This window comes from Trachemys scripta, chromosome 1 (genome assembly GCF_013100865.1).
Source record: "Trachemys scripta elegans isolate TJP31775 chromosome 1, CAS_Tse_1.0, whole genome shotgun sequence".
Classification (NCBI taxonomy): domain Eukaryota; kingdom Metazoa; phylum Chordata; order Testudines; family Emydidae; genus Trachemys; species Trachemys scripta.
This window is the reverse complement of record NC_048298.1, coordinates 80,989,901-81,011,283: the sequence shown is the minus strand read 5'-3', so window position 1 is coordinate 81,011,283 and position 21,383 is coordinate 80,989,901. Positions and strand designations below refer to the sequence as shown.

General features: G+C 46.0%; 1 protein-coding gene across 6 annotated transcripts in view; it reads left to right on the top strand.

Annotated features, from left to right (window-relative positions):
• The window catches only part of NTN4 (netrin 4), a 151,879-nt gene extending 130,783 nt beyond the window's left edge, over positions 1 to 21,096 (top strand). For 4 of the 6 annotated variants that reach the window (XM_034773068.1, XM_034773032.1, XM_034773057.1 and 1 more), the window contains one exon: positions 6,396 to 8,475. In XM_034773068.1, the coding sequence (XP_034628959.1) occupies positions 6,396 to 6,532 (137 nt within the window). In that variant the 3' untranslated portion in view covers positions 6,533 to 8,475. The other 2 variants (XM_034773038.1, XM_034773048.1) reach the window with 2 other exon arrangements.
• Positions 21,097 to 21,383: the final 287 nt, after the last annotated feature.

Genomic DNA, 21,383 nt, shown 5'->3' with positions numbered 1-21,383 from the left:
CATCAGATGCATGAAGTGAAAAATACAGGAGCAGGTATAAATACATGAAAGGATGGGGGTTGCTTTACCAAGTGTGAGGTCAGTCTAACGAGATAAATCAATTAACAGCAGGATACCAAGGGAGGAAAAATAACTTTTGAAGTGGTAAAAGAGTGGCCTATTACAGACAGTTGACAAGAAGGTGTGAGTAACAGTAGGGAGAAATTAGTAATGGGGAAATTAAGTTTAGGTTTTGTAATGACCCAACCACTCCCAGTCTTTATTCAGACCTAATCTGATGGTGTCCAGTTTGCAAATTAATTCCAGTTCTGCAGCTTCATGCTGGAGTCTGTTTTTGACATTTTTTTGTTGAAGAATTGCCATTTTTAGATCTGTTATTGAGTGACCAGAGAGATTGAAGGGTTCTCCTACTGGTTTTTGAATGTTATGATTCCTGGTGTCAAATTTGTGTCCATTTATTCTTTTGCATAGAGACTGTCCGGTCCCTACTGTTACTCACACCTTCTTGTCAACTGTCTGTAACGGGCCACTCTCTTACCACTTCAAAAGTTATTTTTCCTCCCTTGGTATCCTGCTGTTAATTGTAGCATTTATCTCATTAGACTGACCTAACACTTGGTAAAGCAACCCCCATCCTTTCATGTATTTATACCTGCTCCTGTATTTTTCACTTCATGCATCCAATGAAGTGGGTTCTAGCCCATGAAAGCTTATGCCCAAATAAATTTGTTAGTCTCTAAGGTGCCACAAGGACTCCTCGTTGTTTTTTCTTTTTACAATGTTTGCATATAATTTCCGGGGTTACCTGAACAAAATGTAGATTCCAATACTGAGGATTCCTTTACACATTTAGCAATAGGAAGATTTTTCACTGAGTGAGAAGAAGGTCATCTGCAAGATCATTACTTTAAGACATCAGATCACTCAAAAAGGTTACCATTGTGGAGATTTTTGCAATCTTTTGTCGTCGTTAGAAATATTGCTCAGTGTTTGGCCTCGAATCTAACATACAGAAGGTAGGATAGATGTGCTTAGGAATTCTTTCTAATATACTTCCCATGGTACAGGAGATAGGGTGAATCAGCATCCCTATGCTTAAGTTTATTATTTAAGTACATAAGACCTTGGATCATCGCAAAAATCCTTAAACATTTTAATGCAATAGATACAGGTTCTTAATGTTTCCATATGCAAAGCAAAGGCAAACAGGAAAGGCCAGATTCTTATCTCAGCTCTACTGGTATAAAGCTGAAGAAACTCCATTAGGGCTGAAGAACAAAGAATATTATAGTTCAGATCCTCAGCTGGTGTATAACAGTGACAATCTATTGACTTCAGTGAAACTTTACTAATTTACACCAGCAGAGGATCTAACTCTGTATTTCACCAAGTTAAAGGCCAACCACAGAGTGAATCAATATAGCTGCTACTCAGACAGCTAAGAAGAGTCGGAGATGCGGTGTCTGGGGCAAATATTCAAAAACATGCATTTGGTACACATCAATTGTACATTTATGTAAATGTACAAATTGCTCTTACCTATGTTAGTTTTCAGTAGGTGAAGCTTAGTAGCAATTACATTGCTGCATGCTGAAAGAAGAACTGAGAAACATCTGCTCACACTGGGGATGTGGTCTGTCAGGGAGAACCGTTAGAAATATAGCTCTGACACCTCTGATAGCACATTCACTTCAGCTACGCTTGTGCCCCTTTTGTGTTCAACTTTATGGGAGCATTTGAGAATTTTCCTATCAGAAATGTTTGTGAAAAGCAAAATGGAAACTGCGCTTTAATTTTGCACACACACGTATTTGTATATACTTCCAATCAGGGAACAGAGCCAATTCTATGACTTATGTGGCCAATTACAAGCAACAAAGCTCAGATTTTCAGTTTGTGACCCTGATCCACCACTGTCCCACTCCAGTTTTATGCAAGTGTAAATCTGGAGTAACACATTGACAAACCATCCAATATTGGGTGAATTGTTTGCAATCCATCCATACCGTAAAAACACTTTTTAAAATTAATTGAATGAGTTCAAGTAAGGAAAAAATTGAAGGAAATAGTGATATACTCAGAAATATTCCCTGAGCAGGAAAGAAGTCTAAGGCTCTGATTCTTCAATGAGATAGCATGAGAAGACCCTGTACCAACACAGAGCTCTGCTGCAGGTAGGATCTGCTTCCATGGAGCTCATCACTGGATCAAGGCTTTTATTTGTAGTCTTGTGATAGCTGATGTTTTTCTTAATGCCCCAGCTCCTGGAGTCCTGTGATTGCAAAAGAATCTCAGCTTTCATTTAAAAAATACACCTCTACCCCAATATAACGCTGTCCTCGGGAGCCAAAAAATCTTACCGCATTATAGGTGAAATCGCGTTATATCAAACTTGCTTTGATCCGCCGGAGTGCGCAGCCCCCCCGGAGCACTGCTTTACTGTGTTATATTCGCATTCATGTTATATCGGGCTGCATTATATCGGGGTAGAGGTGTGGTAAGTTTCTAGCCCTCATGGTCATGAAGAAAAGCTTGAAAGCATGAACAAAGTGTACTGTTCACACCCAAAATCTAGATGGCAAGTAAAAAAGAACCAGATTTAATTAATTAATTTTTGGCCAGTTGTCAGTAATGTATTTGTAAGTTAAATGGCCCATTTACTCTTCTCTTTAGCATAGGAACTATAACCTTCAGAGCAATAAAAACCATGAACAGCGGGACAAAAAGTCAAAGCAGAAATGATTTTCTCACACATAACTTCTCAGATAACAACATCTCCTAAAACATGAAAGAGATCAAAGAGCAAAATAGTGTAAAAATATCATGTTTTCATTCTGTCCCAGCAATACAGAGCAGCGGCTTGGATCTTAGAGTTTCCAGCCAGAAAATGTAAAAACACTCATCAAATCGCACCACCCTGTTGCTCAGATGATAAGCTCGCTGAGTTCCTACAAGGAATATTTCCAACACACACACAAAAGTGAACTAAGAAGACAGTAAACACAAAAGATTTAAGTGTCTCAATCACCTTCAAGGAAACAGACTCCACTTCCTAATCACAGCTCTGCCAAACATAGGAAAAGAACAGAGAGTTCCTCACAACTGAAAGCAAGGAATTTGAGATGAAATTCACAACCTTGAAGAACAGAATGAGACATCTAACGAAGCTTTTTCGTTTTATTTTTGCACTTCCATAACGACAGCTCAGCAGCTTTTTAAAAAAAGCAAGTCTACAACATCAACTGCTAATTAAAAAAAACTTCCTCCCATACTCAGAGCTTCATTCATGCCAAGCTGCCTTCTGTAGGGAGATTTTATGATCCTTTGAAAAATGATGTTTCTAACAGAAATGTTGATAGAGCCATCAGGAGCACCGCCAGCTTTTCTGCCGCCCTAGGCAGTGGAAGGTCCTGCCCCGAAATGCCACCCCCCACGGAGGTGGCGGAAGGTCCCGCTGCCAAAATACCGCTGCAGTCACTGCCCCCCAAATTGTAGTGCCCTAGGCGACCGCCTAGGTCGCCTAATGGGTTGCACCGGCCCTGAGAGCCATAGTGAGTGCTCTGCAAGTCTTACTGTAATATGTATCCTGTAAAAAGCAACAGAGGGTCCTGTGGCACCTTTGAGACTAACAGAAGTGCTGGGAGCATAAGCTTTCGTGGGTAAGAACCTCACTTCTTCAGATGCAAGTAATGGAAATCTCCAGAGGCAGGTATATATCAGTGTGGAGATAATGAGGTTAGTTCAATCAGGGAGGGTGAGGTGCTCTGCTAGCAGTTGAGGTGTGAACACCAAGGGAGGAGAAACTGTTTCTGTAGTTGGATAGCCATTCACAGTCTTTGTTTAATCCTGATCTGGTGGTGTCAAATTTGCAAATGAACTGGAGCTCAGCAGTTTCTCTTTGGAGTCTGGTCCTGAAGATTTTTGGTGTAAGATGGCTACCTTTACATCTGCTATTGTGTGGCCAGGGAGGTTGAAGTGTTCTCCTACAGGTTTTTGTATATTGCCATTCTTGATATCTGACTTGTGTCCATTTATCCTCTTGCGTAGTGACTGTCCAGTTTGGCCAAATAGCAGATGTAAAGGTAGCCATCTTACAGCAAAAAAACTTCAGGACTAGACTCCAAAGAGAAACTGCTGAGCTCCAGTTCATTTGCAAATTTGACACCATCAGATCAGGATTAAACAAAGACTGTGAATGGCTATCCAACTACAGAAACAGTTTCTCCTCCCTTGGTGTTCACACCTCAACTGCTAGCAGAGCACCTCACCCTCCCTGATTGAACTAACCTCGTTATCTCCACACTGATATATACCTGCCTCTGGAGATTTCCATTACTTGCATCTGAAGAAGTGAGGTTCTTACCCATGAAAGCTTATGCTCCCAATACTTCTGTTAGTCTCAAAGGTGCCACAGGACCCTCTGTTGCTTTTTACAGATTCAGACTAACACGGCTACCCCTCTGATATATGTATCCTGTGTTTACCTTACAGAAAGATGACTGTGTGTGCCCAAAAACTCAGATGTAACAGTAAATTGTATCAAATTATATAAATATCTGTATCCCCTTTACTTGTGGAGTTGATACTTTTAAAATAGCCTTCCCCTGTTAAAAAAATACTACCTACATCGGGCTGAATCCTCAGCTGTGCCTAGGGAGTTATAGGAGGCAAAGATGGCTCTAAGCCAGCTTTCTCATGTCCAGATGGTGAGGCTAGCTGGGATAAGTTAGAGCAGCCACACCCCTGACATGCTACCTTTGGAACACTCCCTACGATGCTCGGGGGAGCCAGAAGAGTCTAGTGCAGAGCCCACTATGCCATCTTTACACTAGCCGTGGCTGTCCATTACTCTGTGTTTGTACAGCCCCTGGCACAATGGGGTCCTGAGCTTGGCTGGGGCCTGTGGGTGCTATCATAATATAAATAATAATCATCATCACCATTCCCTGACTCCAGGGGAATCCTCAGCTGCTCATCTAGGACAGCTTTCAGATTCCTGTGTGCCCTCAGGATCTGGCCCAGTGTTTCTTCACATAACTTGCGGCCTTATATGAAACATCTAGGGCCTCATTCTACCCCCCACTGGCCCTGACTCAACAAGGTACTCAGAAAGCATGTGCCTAACCTGAAGCATTTGAGTCATCGCACTGACTTCAATGGGACTGCTCCCATGTGTAAAGTCAGGCACGTGCTTAAGCACCTTCTTGAATCAGTGCCAGTAATCTGATATAAATTAAGCAATTCCACTGCAGTGAACAGAGTTACACCTGTGTAAAATCAGGTGAGTTCAGAATTAGGCCTGTGGCATCAAAAGCATGTGATGTACCAGGATTCTGTGTCACTGCTTTTCACTGGATTGTGGAAGCATCTAGAATTCAGGCAAGATTTTTGAAGGATGCTGCTAACATATCTCTGAAATATCTGGGTGAGGCAGAATTTAATGAAGCACGTTTTGGTTTGAATGCAAGCCCTCAGGCACCCTCCACGTGCTCATTCCAGTTCTTCTAATAGCCCCATTGCCTCATTGGAGTGTCTCATAGCTAATTGTGTTCCTACAGGCATTTAACCTGCAGCTGTAGATTTCCATGACAGGATAGGAAAACATATGGAACTTGCCTTACTGATCTTCAGCAGATCCAGTATTTTTAAATATCTAAAACCCATTAGATAAATTCAGTATTGGTGAGAATAACTGCTTTGCTAGGTTACATTATTCTAATCTGTTTACATTATGAGCCTTAATTCACTTTTAGCCCTAGAGCTAAAAATAGTGTTGTGGAAATATTTACATGATTTTCCCCTTTAGTGCCACCCTTATGACATGTACACACACACACACACACACACACACACACACAGTGTAGACAAGTTGTACACACGCCGTGCCAACTTTGCATGGACAACTGGGGCTCAACGGGAATGAAATCTGCCCTTGTGCAAAGAAGGTCAGCATGAGGCCTGTGGATCATTTATGTCCCACATGTGCCCTAATTTGAGGATTTAAGTGGGGTCTGAGTGATGCATAAACTTTATGCTGGCTGTGCAGGAGTGAATTTAACCCAGCAACTTCTACTAAGTCTATAAACAGAGGGTATGAAAATGAGCACTTTTTACCCAGCACCCTCTCCTTCTCTATCTCCACAGCTCTTCCAACATGCCACTTGCCTATATAGTGCGAGTCAGCACCAGATTCAGAGCTTGACAACAACATCTCATGCAGATCTCACTATCAGTTGGGCCACAGGGCTGACTTTGATGCATCTCTCTATATATACAGTATTTCTACACAAATGTAGGGTTTTTTCCTTCAGAATATCTACTTATATTAACTTTCAGTGTACACACCTTTTAAAGCATTCTGCCATACAAACCCTGACCACTTTGATGATTTACAGGCTTGGAATACCTTGTAGCAGGGCATGAGGAAGTACGGACTGGGAGACTGATAGTCAATATGAAAAGTTTTGTCCACCAGTGGAAATCAGATCTTGGAAGAAAAGTCTTGGAGATTTTAAAAAGAGACTGCAACTAGAAGTGCACAAACAGGTAGGGCATTTCTTTATGCACAAAATGCAAACTTCACAGACAGAAGACCTCTGAAATGAAAACTGGAATGTAAGAAAATAGTTCCCAATGTGTAGCGTGGTGTTCCAATTCATAGGCTCTGTCTAATTGAACCCTTCCTGGTCAATGTTCATGTACTCTCCTGGATCTTCTTTGGAAGGGGGCTCATATGAGCCAATGTTACATTAAAAAAATGTAGGGTCTGATTCTCATCTCACATACCTCAGTGTAATTCTGAAGTAACTCCACTGAAGTCAGTGAAGTTACACCACTATAAAATTGGCATAAATGAGAGGAAAATCAGGCCCATAAACTAAAGAGGATGGACAAAAAAATTGCTTCCAGTTACACCAGTGTAAATCCTGACTAACTTCAGTGAAGTTGAGGGAGTTCCCTGTATTTACACTGCTGTACGATGACTGAGTGTACGTCTTGACTGCAATCATTAGGAGTGATTGCGGCTCAGGCCAAAGTACAAAACTAGCTTTAATCCCCATAGCTTGGATCCTGGAGCAGTGAAGCTGCAGCACTCATGCTTCAGCACAGGCTGTACAAACCTGTCTGCAACCCTGGATTTGCAGGGCTAATGACACTCAAGCCTGCACTGCTGTGGTGTCACTGCTCCAGTACCTGAGCTAGTGAGATTAAAGCTAGCTTGGGTACCTCAACTCAAGCTGTGGTCATATCCCATGATTGCAGTATAACCAGACCCTAAGATCAGACTTTGGCCCACTACTTACAACAGCTTTCTATAGAACTGGAGGTATTGTTTGTATCAGTGGGAGAACTCTGTTGGCAACGTCACTTGCAATTACTCTGTAATAGCACACGGTCTGATTAGGATGTGCCATCATCAAAAACAGTTGTGCACTGCATGCTTTTAAAGGAATGGGCCTTTAAGTTAGGGCCAAATTGTTTTTTCACTTACACCAGTGTGAACCTGTTGAAGTCAATGGAATGACTCTGTTTTTACACCGGCATAACTAAGAGCCGAATCCAGCCCTTTGTCAGCAATGTTGTTTTACTAAAGAGGTGCAGCGTATGTGAAGTTTTGTCCACAAAGTGTTAAAACTGATCCTATCCAAATGTAAATATTTCATTGTATAAAGCACTTTACTACCTGCCGCTTCATGGTGTGGCAAGTTTAATTTTGTTGGAGAGAAAAGGGGGTGAAGGTGGCCTACAAACAACCTATTGAAACAGAAGCACTCCAGAAGACCCCTAAATGTGGACAACATTAATGGTATAAAGGGAATACTCCTCTTTGGTCTTGGCACTGACGTCTCAGAGAATCCAAGGATGCAATCTGAAAGATAATGTACTTGCACTGAAGTCCCAATTTCAGACCGGAGTTTGAACCCGATGGGTATTGACTATAATGAGACTTCACAAACAACATAGAGAACAAGAGACTAAGAAGCAAGAATGCAATTGCCAGAGGATAAGAACTCTGCCTGCAGACAAAGAGGTGGACTTGTTAAGTGAAAAGGACTCTGTTTCACATATCACAGCCCCAGAATTCATGGCGGACCTAGAGCTTATTTTATTTTCGATGTTAGTATTTAAAACTGAACATTACATTTGTTTTCCCCTGTGTTTTTATTTACAGGATATATGGCCATTTTCCAGTTTACCACCAATTTATGGGACATATCACAGTTATTGCCATTCCCAGCACTAGATTATACCTTTTCTGTAACCCATCTTTAAACTTCAGTACATAGAGTGTATTCTGTTCGTGAGCATGAGGGGAAAAAATAGGAGGCACTGCAATGCCATAAAAATTACAAGTCTGCCAATCTGCTTCACAAATGTATTTCTCTTTCAGGGTCATGTTGGCTCACAAAAATTATACTATTTTGGTCATTCGTTTTTCTATCTCATGTATGTAATAAATATGATATGATTTCAGCAGCCTCATTGCTCACTCCCATTTACATCTCTAGTAATATTGTTCTGACACCCACAATGCAAGAAAAAAAGAAAGCCATTGTACAGCAGAATTTTATTCTCTTTGGTGAAATTCAGCCCTCGTGCAAAGAATCAGCACAAGGTCTAAGTACTAGGTAACTCACATTTTTGTCCTATTTTGAGGGGTCTCAAAGGCCAGAATCTGGTACTCACAGAAAAGCAGAGTGGCTACATATCAATATCAGGCCAATGATGATCCAAATCATGCTAATCCATTGCTAATCCATGCTAATCCATTGTCCCTCCAGCTCTCATTTGAAACTGAAAAGGGAAGATGCTGTGGGAAATTAAAACCAAACGAAAGGCCTACAGCTAAGAAAACAAAAGTAAAATCATTCACAGTTGCTGAAAAGGAATGGCCAGAAGGCACAGGTGGTGAACTACTCTATAGGTAACACCTACTCTGTTAGATATGCACATCCTGGGTGTACTCTGTTAATCAGTAACCAAGGGGTTAATTATCTCACAGTGGCACTGATTTCTCTCCTTCCAGTTCTTCCCCAGTAGAAAAACATAGAGGACTGGCGTCAGGAGAGACCATGGTCTACCCTTGTGAGGCTGGGTTTGCCTCACCATGGAAGAAGTAGGAGTTTTAGCTTCCGGAACCCAGGGAGATCTGCATGGATCTTTGAGTGGGGGAAGGTCCATGCAGAAATACGGGGACTCCACACCAATTCTAGAGCTCTCTTCACCCTTCTGGCTCTCTGGCCCATGAAACCCCATTCCGGACCAAAAGAAATGTAACAGAGCCTCAAACTATAATAGATTTTCTGTAAATTCTCTACGTATTGGTCGGGGAATGATATACACCTCTACCCCAATATAACGCGACCCGATATAACACGAATTCGGATAGAACGTGGTAAAGCAGTGCTCCGGGGGGGCGGGGCTGCGTGCTCCGGTGGATGAAAGCAAGTTCGATATAACGCAGTTTCACCTATAACGCAGTAAGATTTTTTGGCTCCCAAGGACAGCGTTATATCAGGGTAGAGGTGTACTTCTCCTTTGCCTGCCCCCTTCCTGCACAGAGCTGACCGCATGGTCCAGAACAGGGACCAACAGTCAGAACCACGGAGGCTATTGAACCTTCTCTTCCGCAGGGACAGGAGAGATATATGTGCAGAGACTACCTCCACTCCTCAGATCAACATAGAATGAACTGGCCTAGTTTATGCACAGGGACTCAGTTAAACACAGTGCAGATTGCTGTGTTCATAGTGGCTCGAGGTCTTTGGCCGCAATAAACGGTGCACTATTGCAAACGACAATCAAACCAGCTCTTGTAGGGCTCATTAGTTAGTCTGGAGACAACTATGCCAATGAGCAGCTTGACAGCACCTGCAGAGGAGGGCTGTGGCTTCAGAGCAGGTGAGGCTGATGCTTAGATCTCTTTTACCCTTTGTAATCCTTAATCATGCTTAAGGAAAAGCGCAACATTTCATTAAGGGTGTCCAGTAACTAATGACTATATTTACGTAGTAGTGGTACAGCATTGTGAGTCTTCAGTAGCCAACCTGCTTAAATCTCTAAAAGTGAATTTGAATAAGCTGGAGAGGCAGAATCTGCTATGGGATGAGAGATGTCTGCTTACAGTATGTTATCTGGGCCTGTGATTGAGGCAGTCCACCCGTGATGGCAGGATTTCTTTTTTAGGGAAGATAATTAGCTTCCCTGTGCCTGCTTCTTTCTTAATATTTGCACACACATCAGTTATAGCCCAGAATTTCTGTAAAATGCATAGAAGGGTCCCCGAGAGACAAGGTGGGTGAGAGAATATCTTTTATTGGCCAACTTCTGTTGGTGAGTGAGATATGTTTTTGAGCATACATGGAGCTCTTCTGCAGGTCCGGAATATATTCAGTCTCTGGATCTTTGTTGACTGGACTAGGCTTTTGACAGGATTACAAATGTTTCTACTTCTACCCCCAGCCGTCATTTCCCCTCCCAGCTCCCACCTTCCTTTCTCATTACTATGACGTCATGCCCAATGTGCTTTCACGTCCACTCTCCACTCAACTTGGCTGCTTCTGTCCTATCGTCCCATTGGAATGGTAAGTATTAGGTGACTGCGTGGCCCAGGAGATTGATAACGGCTTACAGAACATTTCCCTTTGAGGTCACCTGTTTAAATTCAGCATGGAGCCTCCTTCTTCTTATGCCTCATCAACAGGCACCAGCCACGACTGCACTCCTGGTGCTTGTGAAGGCAAGAAGTTGAGAGAACATGGGTCTATGAGATTGCATCCCCTCAGCACAAGCCAAAGGCCATAGACAGGCGTGCCCGTTCCTTAAAGAGTGGCTGAGTGGCCATAGTGACTTTCATGCTTAGGAGCTCCTGGAGGTCCCCAGTAATGGCCTGTGGCTTTGTGCCCCCACTTTGGTTAGCTAGCCTCACTGTCGTAGTAAAAGTCCAGTGGCTCTTCCCCATTGTGGGCCCAGTCCTGCTCCCACTGAAGCCATTAGCAAAACTCCCATTGACTTAGGGTGACCATATTTCCCAAAAGGAAAACAGGACACTGCTCAGGCCTGGCCCAACCCCTTCCCACCCCGTGGCGCAGGGCTGGCCTGAGCTCCACTGCTCAGGGCTGGGGTTGACAGACTGAGCCCCACCACCCGGGGCTGGGGCTGAAGCCTGAGCCCCACTGCCCATAGCTGATAGCCCAAATCCCTCCTCCCCCCCTGCATGGGGCTTGCCTAAGCCCCTCCTGCCCCCAGTGCAAGGCTGGCCTGAGCTCTGCTGCCAGGGGCTGGGGCTGACAGCCCAAGGCCCGGCACCTGGCATTGCTGGTTGCCCCCTGAACATTCTTCCCCCCCTTTTTTGGCAAAACTGGGCATTTTGTCCCATTTATTCTTGCCAACAATGGTCAGTCGGCAAGAGCAAATGGGAACAAATGCCCAGTTTTGCCAAAAAAATCAGGACGTCCAGGACAGAGCTTAAAAAGGCTACTGTCCCGGCCAAAACGGGACATACAGTCTCTCTCCTGTTGACTTCAAAGGGTACAAGATCAAACCACATGTCTGTCTCAGCTGTTTGAAAGGTTGCTGACCCCTGCCCTCAGCTATAGAACAGTGCAAGTTTTATTAGTGAAGGAGGCATGTGTGTAGCACTGACTTCATGTACTGGGCTCCAGCCCCTGCTGCACCCTGTGTTTGCTGGGCACAGCAGAGGAGGGGAGCCACAAAAGAGCCTGCGGTGGTGCCCTGATCCTGAGCACAACCAGGAACCAGTTCAGCCCCCAGCCTACTTTAGCCCAGCCCTGGGGCTGCTCTGAAATATGTCCACAGTCAGCAGCCCCCAAGGGTCCGTCAGTCAGCTGGTGATTGCAAGAGGACAGCGTGTTCTGGCCATGTCCCTTCCTCCTCCCAGCATGCTCTGTACACCAGGACTGAAAGGGGGTGGTATAAGGGCAGCTAGGGCAGCTTTATATCACCTAAGGAGCTCCCCTGCCTCTGAGGAATTGCCCATTTGGATGTTCAGTCCCAGCTAAATGGCCCCTTTGTGCCATGGGAATTGTGGAAAGAATCCACAACAGGGCTCAGGATTGAGCCCACTGGGTGAGCGTCTCAAATAAACATGATTCTTGCCCAACGACCCATCACTCCCAGTGGAGGAACATGATCTGCCATTTGCAATGGAAAATTACAGGCATATTTTCATATAATTACATTAGTGGGCTAATTCTTCTGGGCTGTGACCATGTTACTGAAAATGACGGAACATTTGGCACTACAAAACTGTCTAAATATAAATCCAGGCTGCATCTGGAGAAATATAACTTTGGAACAAATAGCTACAGTGTATTTTTTAAATCATTTATTTTTAGTTATCCTATTTACTTCCATATCAACAGTAGCTAGTTTAAAAAATCTCAAAAATGTCCAGTGGCTGCTCCCACAGCGGCCGATAAGCAGCTAAGGACGTCGGCAGTCTCTAGGGTTTCTCTTCTGGTGTGTTGATTTTTCAATGACAATAAGTTCTAAAATCTAACCTTGCCCAGAGGTCAGAGCTACTCACAGCTTCTTTCCCACAGTTCAGCATGAAAATATTTATGAATGCACTTAATTGCTTCCAGGAAGGGGAGGGCTGCCCTGAGAAAAACAGGCTGAAAGATATACTATATATGGAAAAACTTCATGACATATTGAAAATATTACCATGATCTAGAGATGAGAGCACCAAGATTTCTGTTTTCTTGTCCCACCTCTGCCATTAACATGCTGTGTGACTTTGGGCAACTGCTTGTTCTGCCTCTTCATCACTTAAGTGCCCATGTATATAATATGATCCTTGGCCATTTCACAGATGCGTTATTAGTCTCAGTTCACAGATGTAAACAGAAATACTGCACTGTACCTGCTTTGCAGCAATCCATAGTTTAAGCCATTTCCAATATTTTCTTGGATACTTTCTCAATATACCAGTAGAACAGGCAGAAAACATAATTAGGAAGGCAGCAATCCCTAAAGTGGCCTCTTTGACCCTGAGCTGCACTGCCTCACATCAGTAATAGTTTCTTCTCAACAAACTATGACATTATTCCAACCCTACATTTACAGTATTTTCTTCTTCAAGTGGACGTTCAGTGTACACATTTAATTCTTAAGTACAAGGCCAGAATTTTAAATCAGTTCCCTTCATTTTGGAAGTCTTGCTGCCAAAAGTCGTCACTTTAACACATCAACTCTTGACGGAGAGAGGTGGGGAAATATTTTCTGAAACTGAGAGTCAATGCGAGCTCCATGAATCGATTAGCTGTGTGCATGGGTAGGAATGCAGCCCTCACCTTTCACTTGGAGATCAAATGCATCAGGCACAAAAGCCAGCTAGCCCCTTCCAGCCCAGGGTTTGGGACTCACTATGTGTTTCAAAACACCACACTGCCAAGGGAGAGATCAAGATAAAGTAACTGTTCACTAGACTGACAAGTTCTGATGTTTAGAAGACTGGTAGATAAAGCTTGCTGCCTCCATCACCCTGTTCAGTGTGTATGCACCATGCCCACGTATCATCTCTATATAGGTCAATGCCAGAGGTATTGTAAACTTACATCTTTCAAATATGCAGCTGTAGAAAAATTATACATAGCTGCCATTCATAGGCTCTGGTTCTCCTCTCATTGGTGTAAATCAACAGTAACTAAGGACCAGATCCTCTACCTAAGGTGCTTATGTAGCCCCCATTAATGTAAAATTTGAGCACCTCCCAATCATTATTTATCTTTATCTGCATATGACCCCTGTGAGGTAGGGTAGTACCATTTTACAGATGGGGAACTGAGGCACAGAGATGCTAAAGTTGGGAATCCACAAAGGTACTTACATTTAGGTGCCCAAGTTCCAGTTTTGACTCCACTGTGATCAACAAAACTCTCTCCAAACCCCATAGGTGCCTAAACTTACTCAGGGCCTAAGCTCGAGCAAGAAGAGTTCCCTCGGTGTCTAGGTTTTTCTTCTTCGCGTGCTTGTTCATGTCTATTCCAATCAGGTGCACACACGTGCACAGCAGCCGGAAACATTTCCCCTAGTAGCATCTGTCGGGTCAGCCTTGGTGCCCGCTGGAGTCGCGCCTTCATGGTGCTCAATATAGAGCCCTGCCGACCTGCCACCCCCTCAGTTCCTTCTTACCGCCAGTGATGGTTAGCTGGAACAACCTGTTGCTCTTGCTTTGCAAACACGTTTGGGCAGTGTCCACTCTTAGTGTTTCTAGTTAGTTCTCACTAGTTTACTAGTGTAAGTTTAGTATTAGTAGTTAGGTCATAAGTTTCATTTCGGAGGTCCCCCTCACCAACACCCCCCCCGGCACTGGAGTATGCCCCAGTCCCCGGGGAGGGGTTCAAACTCTGCGAGGACTGTGGAAAAATTATGCCTAAGAGCGACCCGCACTCTTCCATCTGACCCAGGGTCAGCAGAACCCACACACAGCACTTCCTCGTCGGTGCACAGTGCTCTGGCACTGACGATGCGTGAGCTAGCTCAAACCACCTTCCAGCCCAGACCGGCCTTTTGAGGGTGTGGTCAAGGACGGTGCACCAGGACAAGAACTGGATCTATCCTGCCTTACCTTTTCATCCCGACTGTTCCCTTTCTACTGAGCATGGTCCCGTATCACCTCAGACCGCTGGGTGCTCCACACAGTAGAGAGGGGATACACCATCCAATTCTGTGCCCTTCCACCCCCCTTCCCCGTCCCTCTTCAGGGACACCTCTCACAAGCAACCCCTTATACAGGAGGTACACTTGCTCCTATCGCTAGGGGCAGTGGACGAGGTTCATCAGGAGCAGAAGGGCCAGGGCTTCTATTCCCAAAACTTCCTAATACCGAAAGTCAAAGGAGGACTCAGGCCCATCCTAGACCTGCGAGAACTCAACAAGTTGATGAAGAAGCTCAAGTTCAGCATGGTATCTTTGGCCTCCATCATCCCTTCATTGGATCCAGGAGACTGGTATGCCATCCTCAACTTGAAGGACGCGTACTTTCACATAGCAATAATTCTGTCCCACAGAAAATACCTCAGGTTGTGGTGAACAACACCCACTACCAGTTCACAGTCCTCACAGGCTCAGGTCTGGGGCAGAGGGTTGGGTGCGGGGGTACAGGCTCTGGCTGGGGGTGCAGGCTCTGGGGTAGGGCCGGGGATAAGGAGCTTGGGGTGCAGGTCGGTGTTATGGGGCTACGGCGGGGAAAAAGGACTCCCCCCCAGTGCTCTCTCCACACAGCAGCACTTGGGCTGTGGGGAGAGGCACCTGTCACTGCTGCAGGAGCTCAGGGGCTGGGGCTGCAGGAGAACCTCCCCTCCCCTGACCCCAGCAGGTCTGTGCCGGGGGCGGGCCGCACCTGGGCCCGATCCAGCCACGCCCAGTAGCGTAGCTGGGGGGAGCACGGGAGCGGCCGCTCCCCCACCGAGCACAGGTGGCGCCTTTTTAATTTTACTCACACGGGAGCAAGAAAAAAAAAGGCGCCACCCGCCGCGGCACTTTTACTAACAGGGCGGCGCTCCGGGTCTTCGGCGGCACTTCAGCAGCGGAACCTTCACTCGCTTCGGGTGTCTTCGGCGGCACTGAAGCCCCATCACTGAAATGCCGCCGAAGACCTGCGGAGTGAGTGAAGGTCCCGCCGAAGACCCAGAGCACCGCCGGGTGAGTAAAAGCACCGCCCCATCAGTAAAAGTGCTGCAGCGGGTGGCGCCTTTTTTTTTTTCCGCTCCCCCTCTTCCCTCCACCTGGCTACGCCACTGGCCACGCCTGGGTCTGTGCCACACCAGCTGCACTGCCCCGGCCACGCCTAGGCCTGATCCGGTCACAGCTGGTCCGAGCCGCAGGGTGAGTTGAGGCCAGGAGCAGGAGTGCCGCCAGCTTTTCTGCTGTCCTAGGCAGCGGAAAGTCCCGCCCCAAAATGCTGCCCCCCCCCCCACAGAGGCGGCGGAAGTTCCCGCTGCCGAAATACCGCCGTGGTCGCCGCCCACCAAATTGTAGCGCCCTAGGTGACTGCCTAGGACACCTAATGTGTTGCACCGGCCCTGGCCGGAAGAGGGGCACCCCTCCTGTGGCAGGCTGGGGGCTGGGGTAGGTGGGGGTTGGGGAAGGGGCGCCCCTCCCCCGGCCATGGAAGGTCCCCGGGCGGGTTCCCTAAGCACCTGCATGGTGCTAAATAGGCTGCTGCGCGGACACGCCACCACGCATCTTACAGGGAACTTAGGTGCAGGTGCCTCTCCCCTGTGCCAGGAAGCCCTCATGCTGTGGGACTTCTGTGTAGAGCATTCAATACATCTGCAAGCATTGTACCTCCCCAGATCCATTTCCACCTATCCCCCTCGTCCACAAGGTGCTCCTCAAGGTACGGAGGGAGCAAGCCTCGGTCATATTGATAGCGCCAGCCTAGCCCCGCCAGGACTGGTACACATTACTCCTGGAAATGTCCGTGGAAGCGCCAGTCACCTTGCCGCCCTTCCTGGACTTACTAACACAGGAGCACAGCCCTCTCCAACACCCGAACCTCGAGTCACTGCACCTCACAGTGTGGAAGCTCCATGGCTGAACCCGATGGCGCTCTCCTGCTCAGACCCGGTTAGACCAGTTCTCGTTGGCAGTAGGAAACCTTCCACCAGGGCTACCTACTTGGCCAAATGGAAGAGATTTTCAATTTGGTTGGTGCAACACTGTCCATCTCCGACGCTTGCCTCCATATCACTTATACTGGACTACCTTCTCCATCTTAAGCAGCAGGAGTTATCCATGTCATCAGTAAAGGTTTACTTGGCCGCCATCTCAGGCGCAGAGGGCCAATCGGTCTTTGCCAACCCTATGGTCAGCTGTTCCCTGAAAGGTCTCGACAGGCTATACCCACACGTCTGACAGCCTGTCCCGGCTTGGGAGCTCAACCTGGTCCTTTCCAGACTCCTGGGTCTGCCCTTTGAACCACTGGCAATATGCTCCCTGCTCTATCTCTCATACAAGGTGGTGTTTCTGGTAGTGATAACCTCAGCCAGGAGGATGTCTGAGCTCAAGACCCTAGCATCAGAGACTCCTTACATGGTGTTCTATAAGGACAAGGTTCAGCTCAGACCTCATCCCGCTTTCCTCCTGAAGGTTGTCTCCCAGTTTCACATCAACTGACATCTTCTTCTCAGTGTTCTATCCTAAGCCACACTCCAGCACCAGGGAGCAGAGGCTTCACTTGTTGGCTGTCCGCAGAGCACTAGCCTTCTACATTGAAAGAACGAAACTGTTCCGGAAGTCCATTCAACTGTTTGTGGCAGTGGCAGACAGAATGAAGGGTATTCCGGTCTCCTCTCAACGAATTTCATCATGGATCACGTCCTGCATCCAAGAGTGCTACAATCTGGCAGGTGTGCCTGTTCCCCCAATCACTGCACACTCCACCAGAGCTCAGGCCTCTTCAACGGCGTTCCTGGCACAGGTTCCTACCTGCAGTGCAGCAGCGTGGTCTTCCATACACACTTTCACAATGCACTATGTGATCATCCAGCAGGCCAGAGACGACGCTGCCTCTGGAAGAGCAGTGCTCCAATCAGTGGACAACTCCAACCCCACCTCCTGAACTTGGGCTTGTGAGTCACCTGATTGGAATGGACATGAACAATCACTCAAAGAAGAAAAAACGGTCACTCACCTTCTCGTAACTGTTGTTCTTCGAGCTGTGTTGCTCATGTCCATTCCAATACCCACCCTCCTACCCCTCTGTCGGAGTAGCTGGCAAGAAGGAACTGAGGGGGTGGCGGGTTGGCAGGGCTCTATATTGAGCGCCATGATGGCGCAACTCCAGGGGGCGCCCAGGCCGACCTGACGGGTGCTGCTAGGGGAAAAGTTTCTGTCTGCCATGCATGCAGCGTACACACACCTGATTGGAATGGACATGAACAACACATCTTGAAGAACAACAGTTACGAGAAGGTGAGTAACCATTTCTTTCCTCAGCGCATGCACACTGCTGCCTCCCTCTAGGCGCATGGGCGCCTCTCTCCTGCTTAAACCCCAGAGCTACTCACGAACCGGGGAAGATAGGTGTTCTTCCGCCCTAAGCTGCATGTAAGGCCTGATACAGTAGGTGGCCTTTGAGTACTCCTGAGAGGTGGCAGCTCCCTATTCAAATCCCTTCTCCTCATCAGGCTGGGGGGAACGACTCCTGCATCCCAGGTGAGTACCCAAACCTCACTACAGCTTATAAGGGAGGGCCTTTCCCCCCTCCCCAGCTGTTTTGTGCCCCACACGTGCCTTAAGCAGCCGAATGCCTATCTTGCCCCTCCCTCCTCCCCCCGTGCAGCACAATGTGGGGCTGCACTAACTTGACTGGGCAGAACTAGCTCTCAAGGGCTGTTTAGAGCAGGTGGAGATAGCTGGAGTTCAGCGGCAGTCCAGCCAGGCTCTTTGCCCTGACATAATACCAACTTGCCTCTTACACCAGGGGCTGCAGAGTAACACAAAAGGGACAGAGCAGGGCGAAGGATCTGTGGGTGTAAAGCTAGTGCATGAGAGATGAGAAATCCAGTCTATCCAGTACATATACACACCTAAGGAAGAGAAACACTTCAGTAGGCGAGCTTGAAGCCATTGTTTCAGGTTTGTCCTGTTTTCTAATAAAGAATAAAAATGATTCTCATAACAGCTGCTTGTGCTATCAGGAACCTGCCAAAGTTCACCTGTCAAGCCCTCACACGCGCCTTTCCTCACTAATGTAAACGTTTTAGACTCAAGGAGAAACCCATCACATGAGATTTTCAAATGTGCCCAAGTGATTTAGGCACTTAGCTCCCATTGGTTTTCAATGGCAGGTAGGAGCCCAACTCCTTTGAAATTCACTTCCTCCCATGACTAATTGCTTGTTTCTGATGTGTTACATTTATAATCAGACCTACTTATTCATTTAGGAGCCTTGATGCTCCACGAAAAAAATATTTGCATCCAGAAACACTGTGAGAACAGTTTGACTTGTTGAGCATTGGAGCGTTTCCAGTTCTGGTCACGGATGGAAACAGGAAGTTAGCCTACCGCACCCGCACCCTGATAAAGTCAGCTGAACATTTCAGCACTCTGAAAAAGTTTGAATTTGATTTTGCTTCAAAAACTGGGAGACGATTCGATGGTTGGCTATTCTGTCAGCTTTTATTTTTTATTTAGTCCTAGCTGAGATAAAAACATGCATCCAGTAAAACTATTGGGTTGGATCTTGGTCACACACTGGTTTTACACCCACGTACTTCTACTGACCTCAGTAGAATTGCCCCTGATTTATACTGACATAAGTGAAATCAGAATCAGGCCCATCTGATTTAAAAAGAATAAGGACACACAATCAAAAATGTATCTCTATACCATACATAAACTTTAATAATACTTAGTTCCTATATACACTTTCCAATGGAAGGGAGTATTCCCTTTTGTGGATTAACCTTTTGTGGGCATGGCGCAAACATATTTGTGGGTCCCCATGGAGGCAATGGGACATGGCACAGAGGAAGGGGGGGCAGTCCCCAGAGCTAGAGGCCAGCTGGGAGCAATGGGGCACGGCGCAGCAGGGGCGACCCCCACTCCACCCAGCCCAGTGCGAGGGCACTGTTTACAAACCAGCAGCCGCCAGATGCATACTGGCCCACCTGGCTTTGCACTGCAGACATGCCCCTTCCACTTGGAGGTGGGCCTGCGCCACACAGCCCCTTCCCCTCCCCATGCCCAGCACCCACCCTAACCCCCTATGCCCAGCACCCCCCTGCCCAGATACCCCCCCACACACAAGCAGTACTTCAGGTAGTATCATCCCACTTTACACAGTGAAAGACCAAATCACAGAGAGATGAAGTAACCTTTCCAAGGTCACACGCAGCTCTGTGGCAGAGAGAGAACAGAATCGAGGTCTCCTGCCTCTCAGTCCAGTGCTGTAGACTCTAAACCCTGCTGCATCTCTCCTTGACTTTGGAATACTGGAATTCAGTCGGGCTACCAACCAAATATTTACTTGGTCAAACGTACCCGGTCTATAATTTCCAGAGATTATATGGTTACTGTTCCTCAGTTTCCCTTGCTACAAAATGGGGAGAATAAGGCCTATCCACCTTTGTAAAGTGCTTTGAGATCTACAGATAAGAAGAACTGTATAGATGCCAAGCATTATATCATTTTTACTATGCAATCTATTCTTCACCTTTACTCTGTGCTAGTGACTGTTTAACTTGGACATGTTAAAAGCAATAACCACCAAATTCTTTTGAGCAAAAAGCATTTATAATTGGATAATGGCCACAAAGCGCCAACTGCTTGGTTGCCAAATGCCTGAAGGAAACCACTAGAATTTTTCCACCCACAGACCTATTATGAAACTGACAAGGTCTTGCTCTATGCAATTCCCATTAATTTTACTGCTGGGCTTAAAGATTTATGACAGCTTTGTTGGACACTCATGTGTTAGACAGGTATTGTTACATGCCAGTTTAACCCATGGAGCAGCCATGGGTTGCTCTCCACAAACGACTGCATCCCAGTCAAGTCACAGCAGCTCTGGAAGTCTCACCTGCTTGGGTATAAGAAAATAATAAGTTACAATAATACAAAATTCCATTCTTGCTTTCAGCCCTTAGGGAAGTCACACTGCATTCCAAAGAACAGGAATCAGAATTACTCAACAGTAAGGACACTTTCTCAAACAGTATACGAACTTAATCCCTGAAAATACTTTAATGCCTGATGGATCATATAAACTGCACCATCCATGAGTTGGAAAAAGTCAAACATGTATTCTGTACATTATCCTGGCACACAGAAGACATGACCACCGGGAAAAACAAACTCTCACTCATCTTCATTTCATAATCTGCAATATTATTTGTTAAAAAAGAGTTTAAATGGTATCAAATATGAAGAAAATGAATACATACAAATAAAAAAAGTGTCTTCGTCTCTGCAGGTCTTGCCATATTAAACAGCCTTCTGGTATCTGTCCACTTTCGAGCTCGTATCAAATCTCAACTAAGATAATTTCTTCTTTGCCTTCTAACTTGTTTTGTCCTCTGCTATTATTTTTTATTTTACCATTGTGGCGTTATTTATTGCTGTAAAGTATTTGGAGACACAGTTTGTATGAAGGCAAATGCAAAATAAAATTGTATTGTTTTCTAACTGAGGTGCAGTTATGAAAAACATGGCTTGTATGTACGTTTGCTGATGGGCTTTGCAAGTAAATCACAATGACTCTGTGACATCACTATGCTGATGCAACAGCCTCATTATTATTTGTCTCACAGTAGAGTCTAGCGGCCCAGCTAAGATTGCTGCTCTGTTGTGCTAGGTGCTATTCCATCGCATAGTAACAGACAGTCCATTCCCCAGAGAATGTCTGA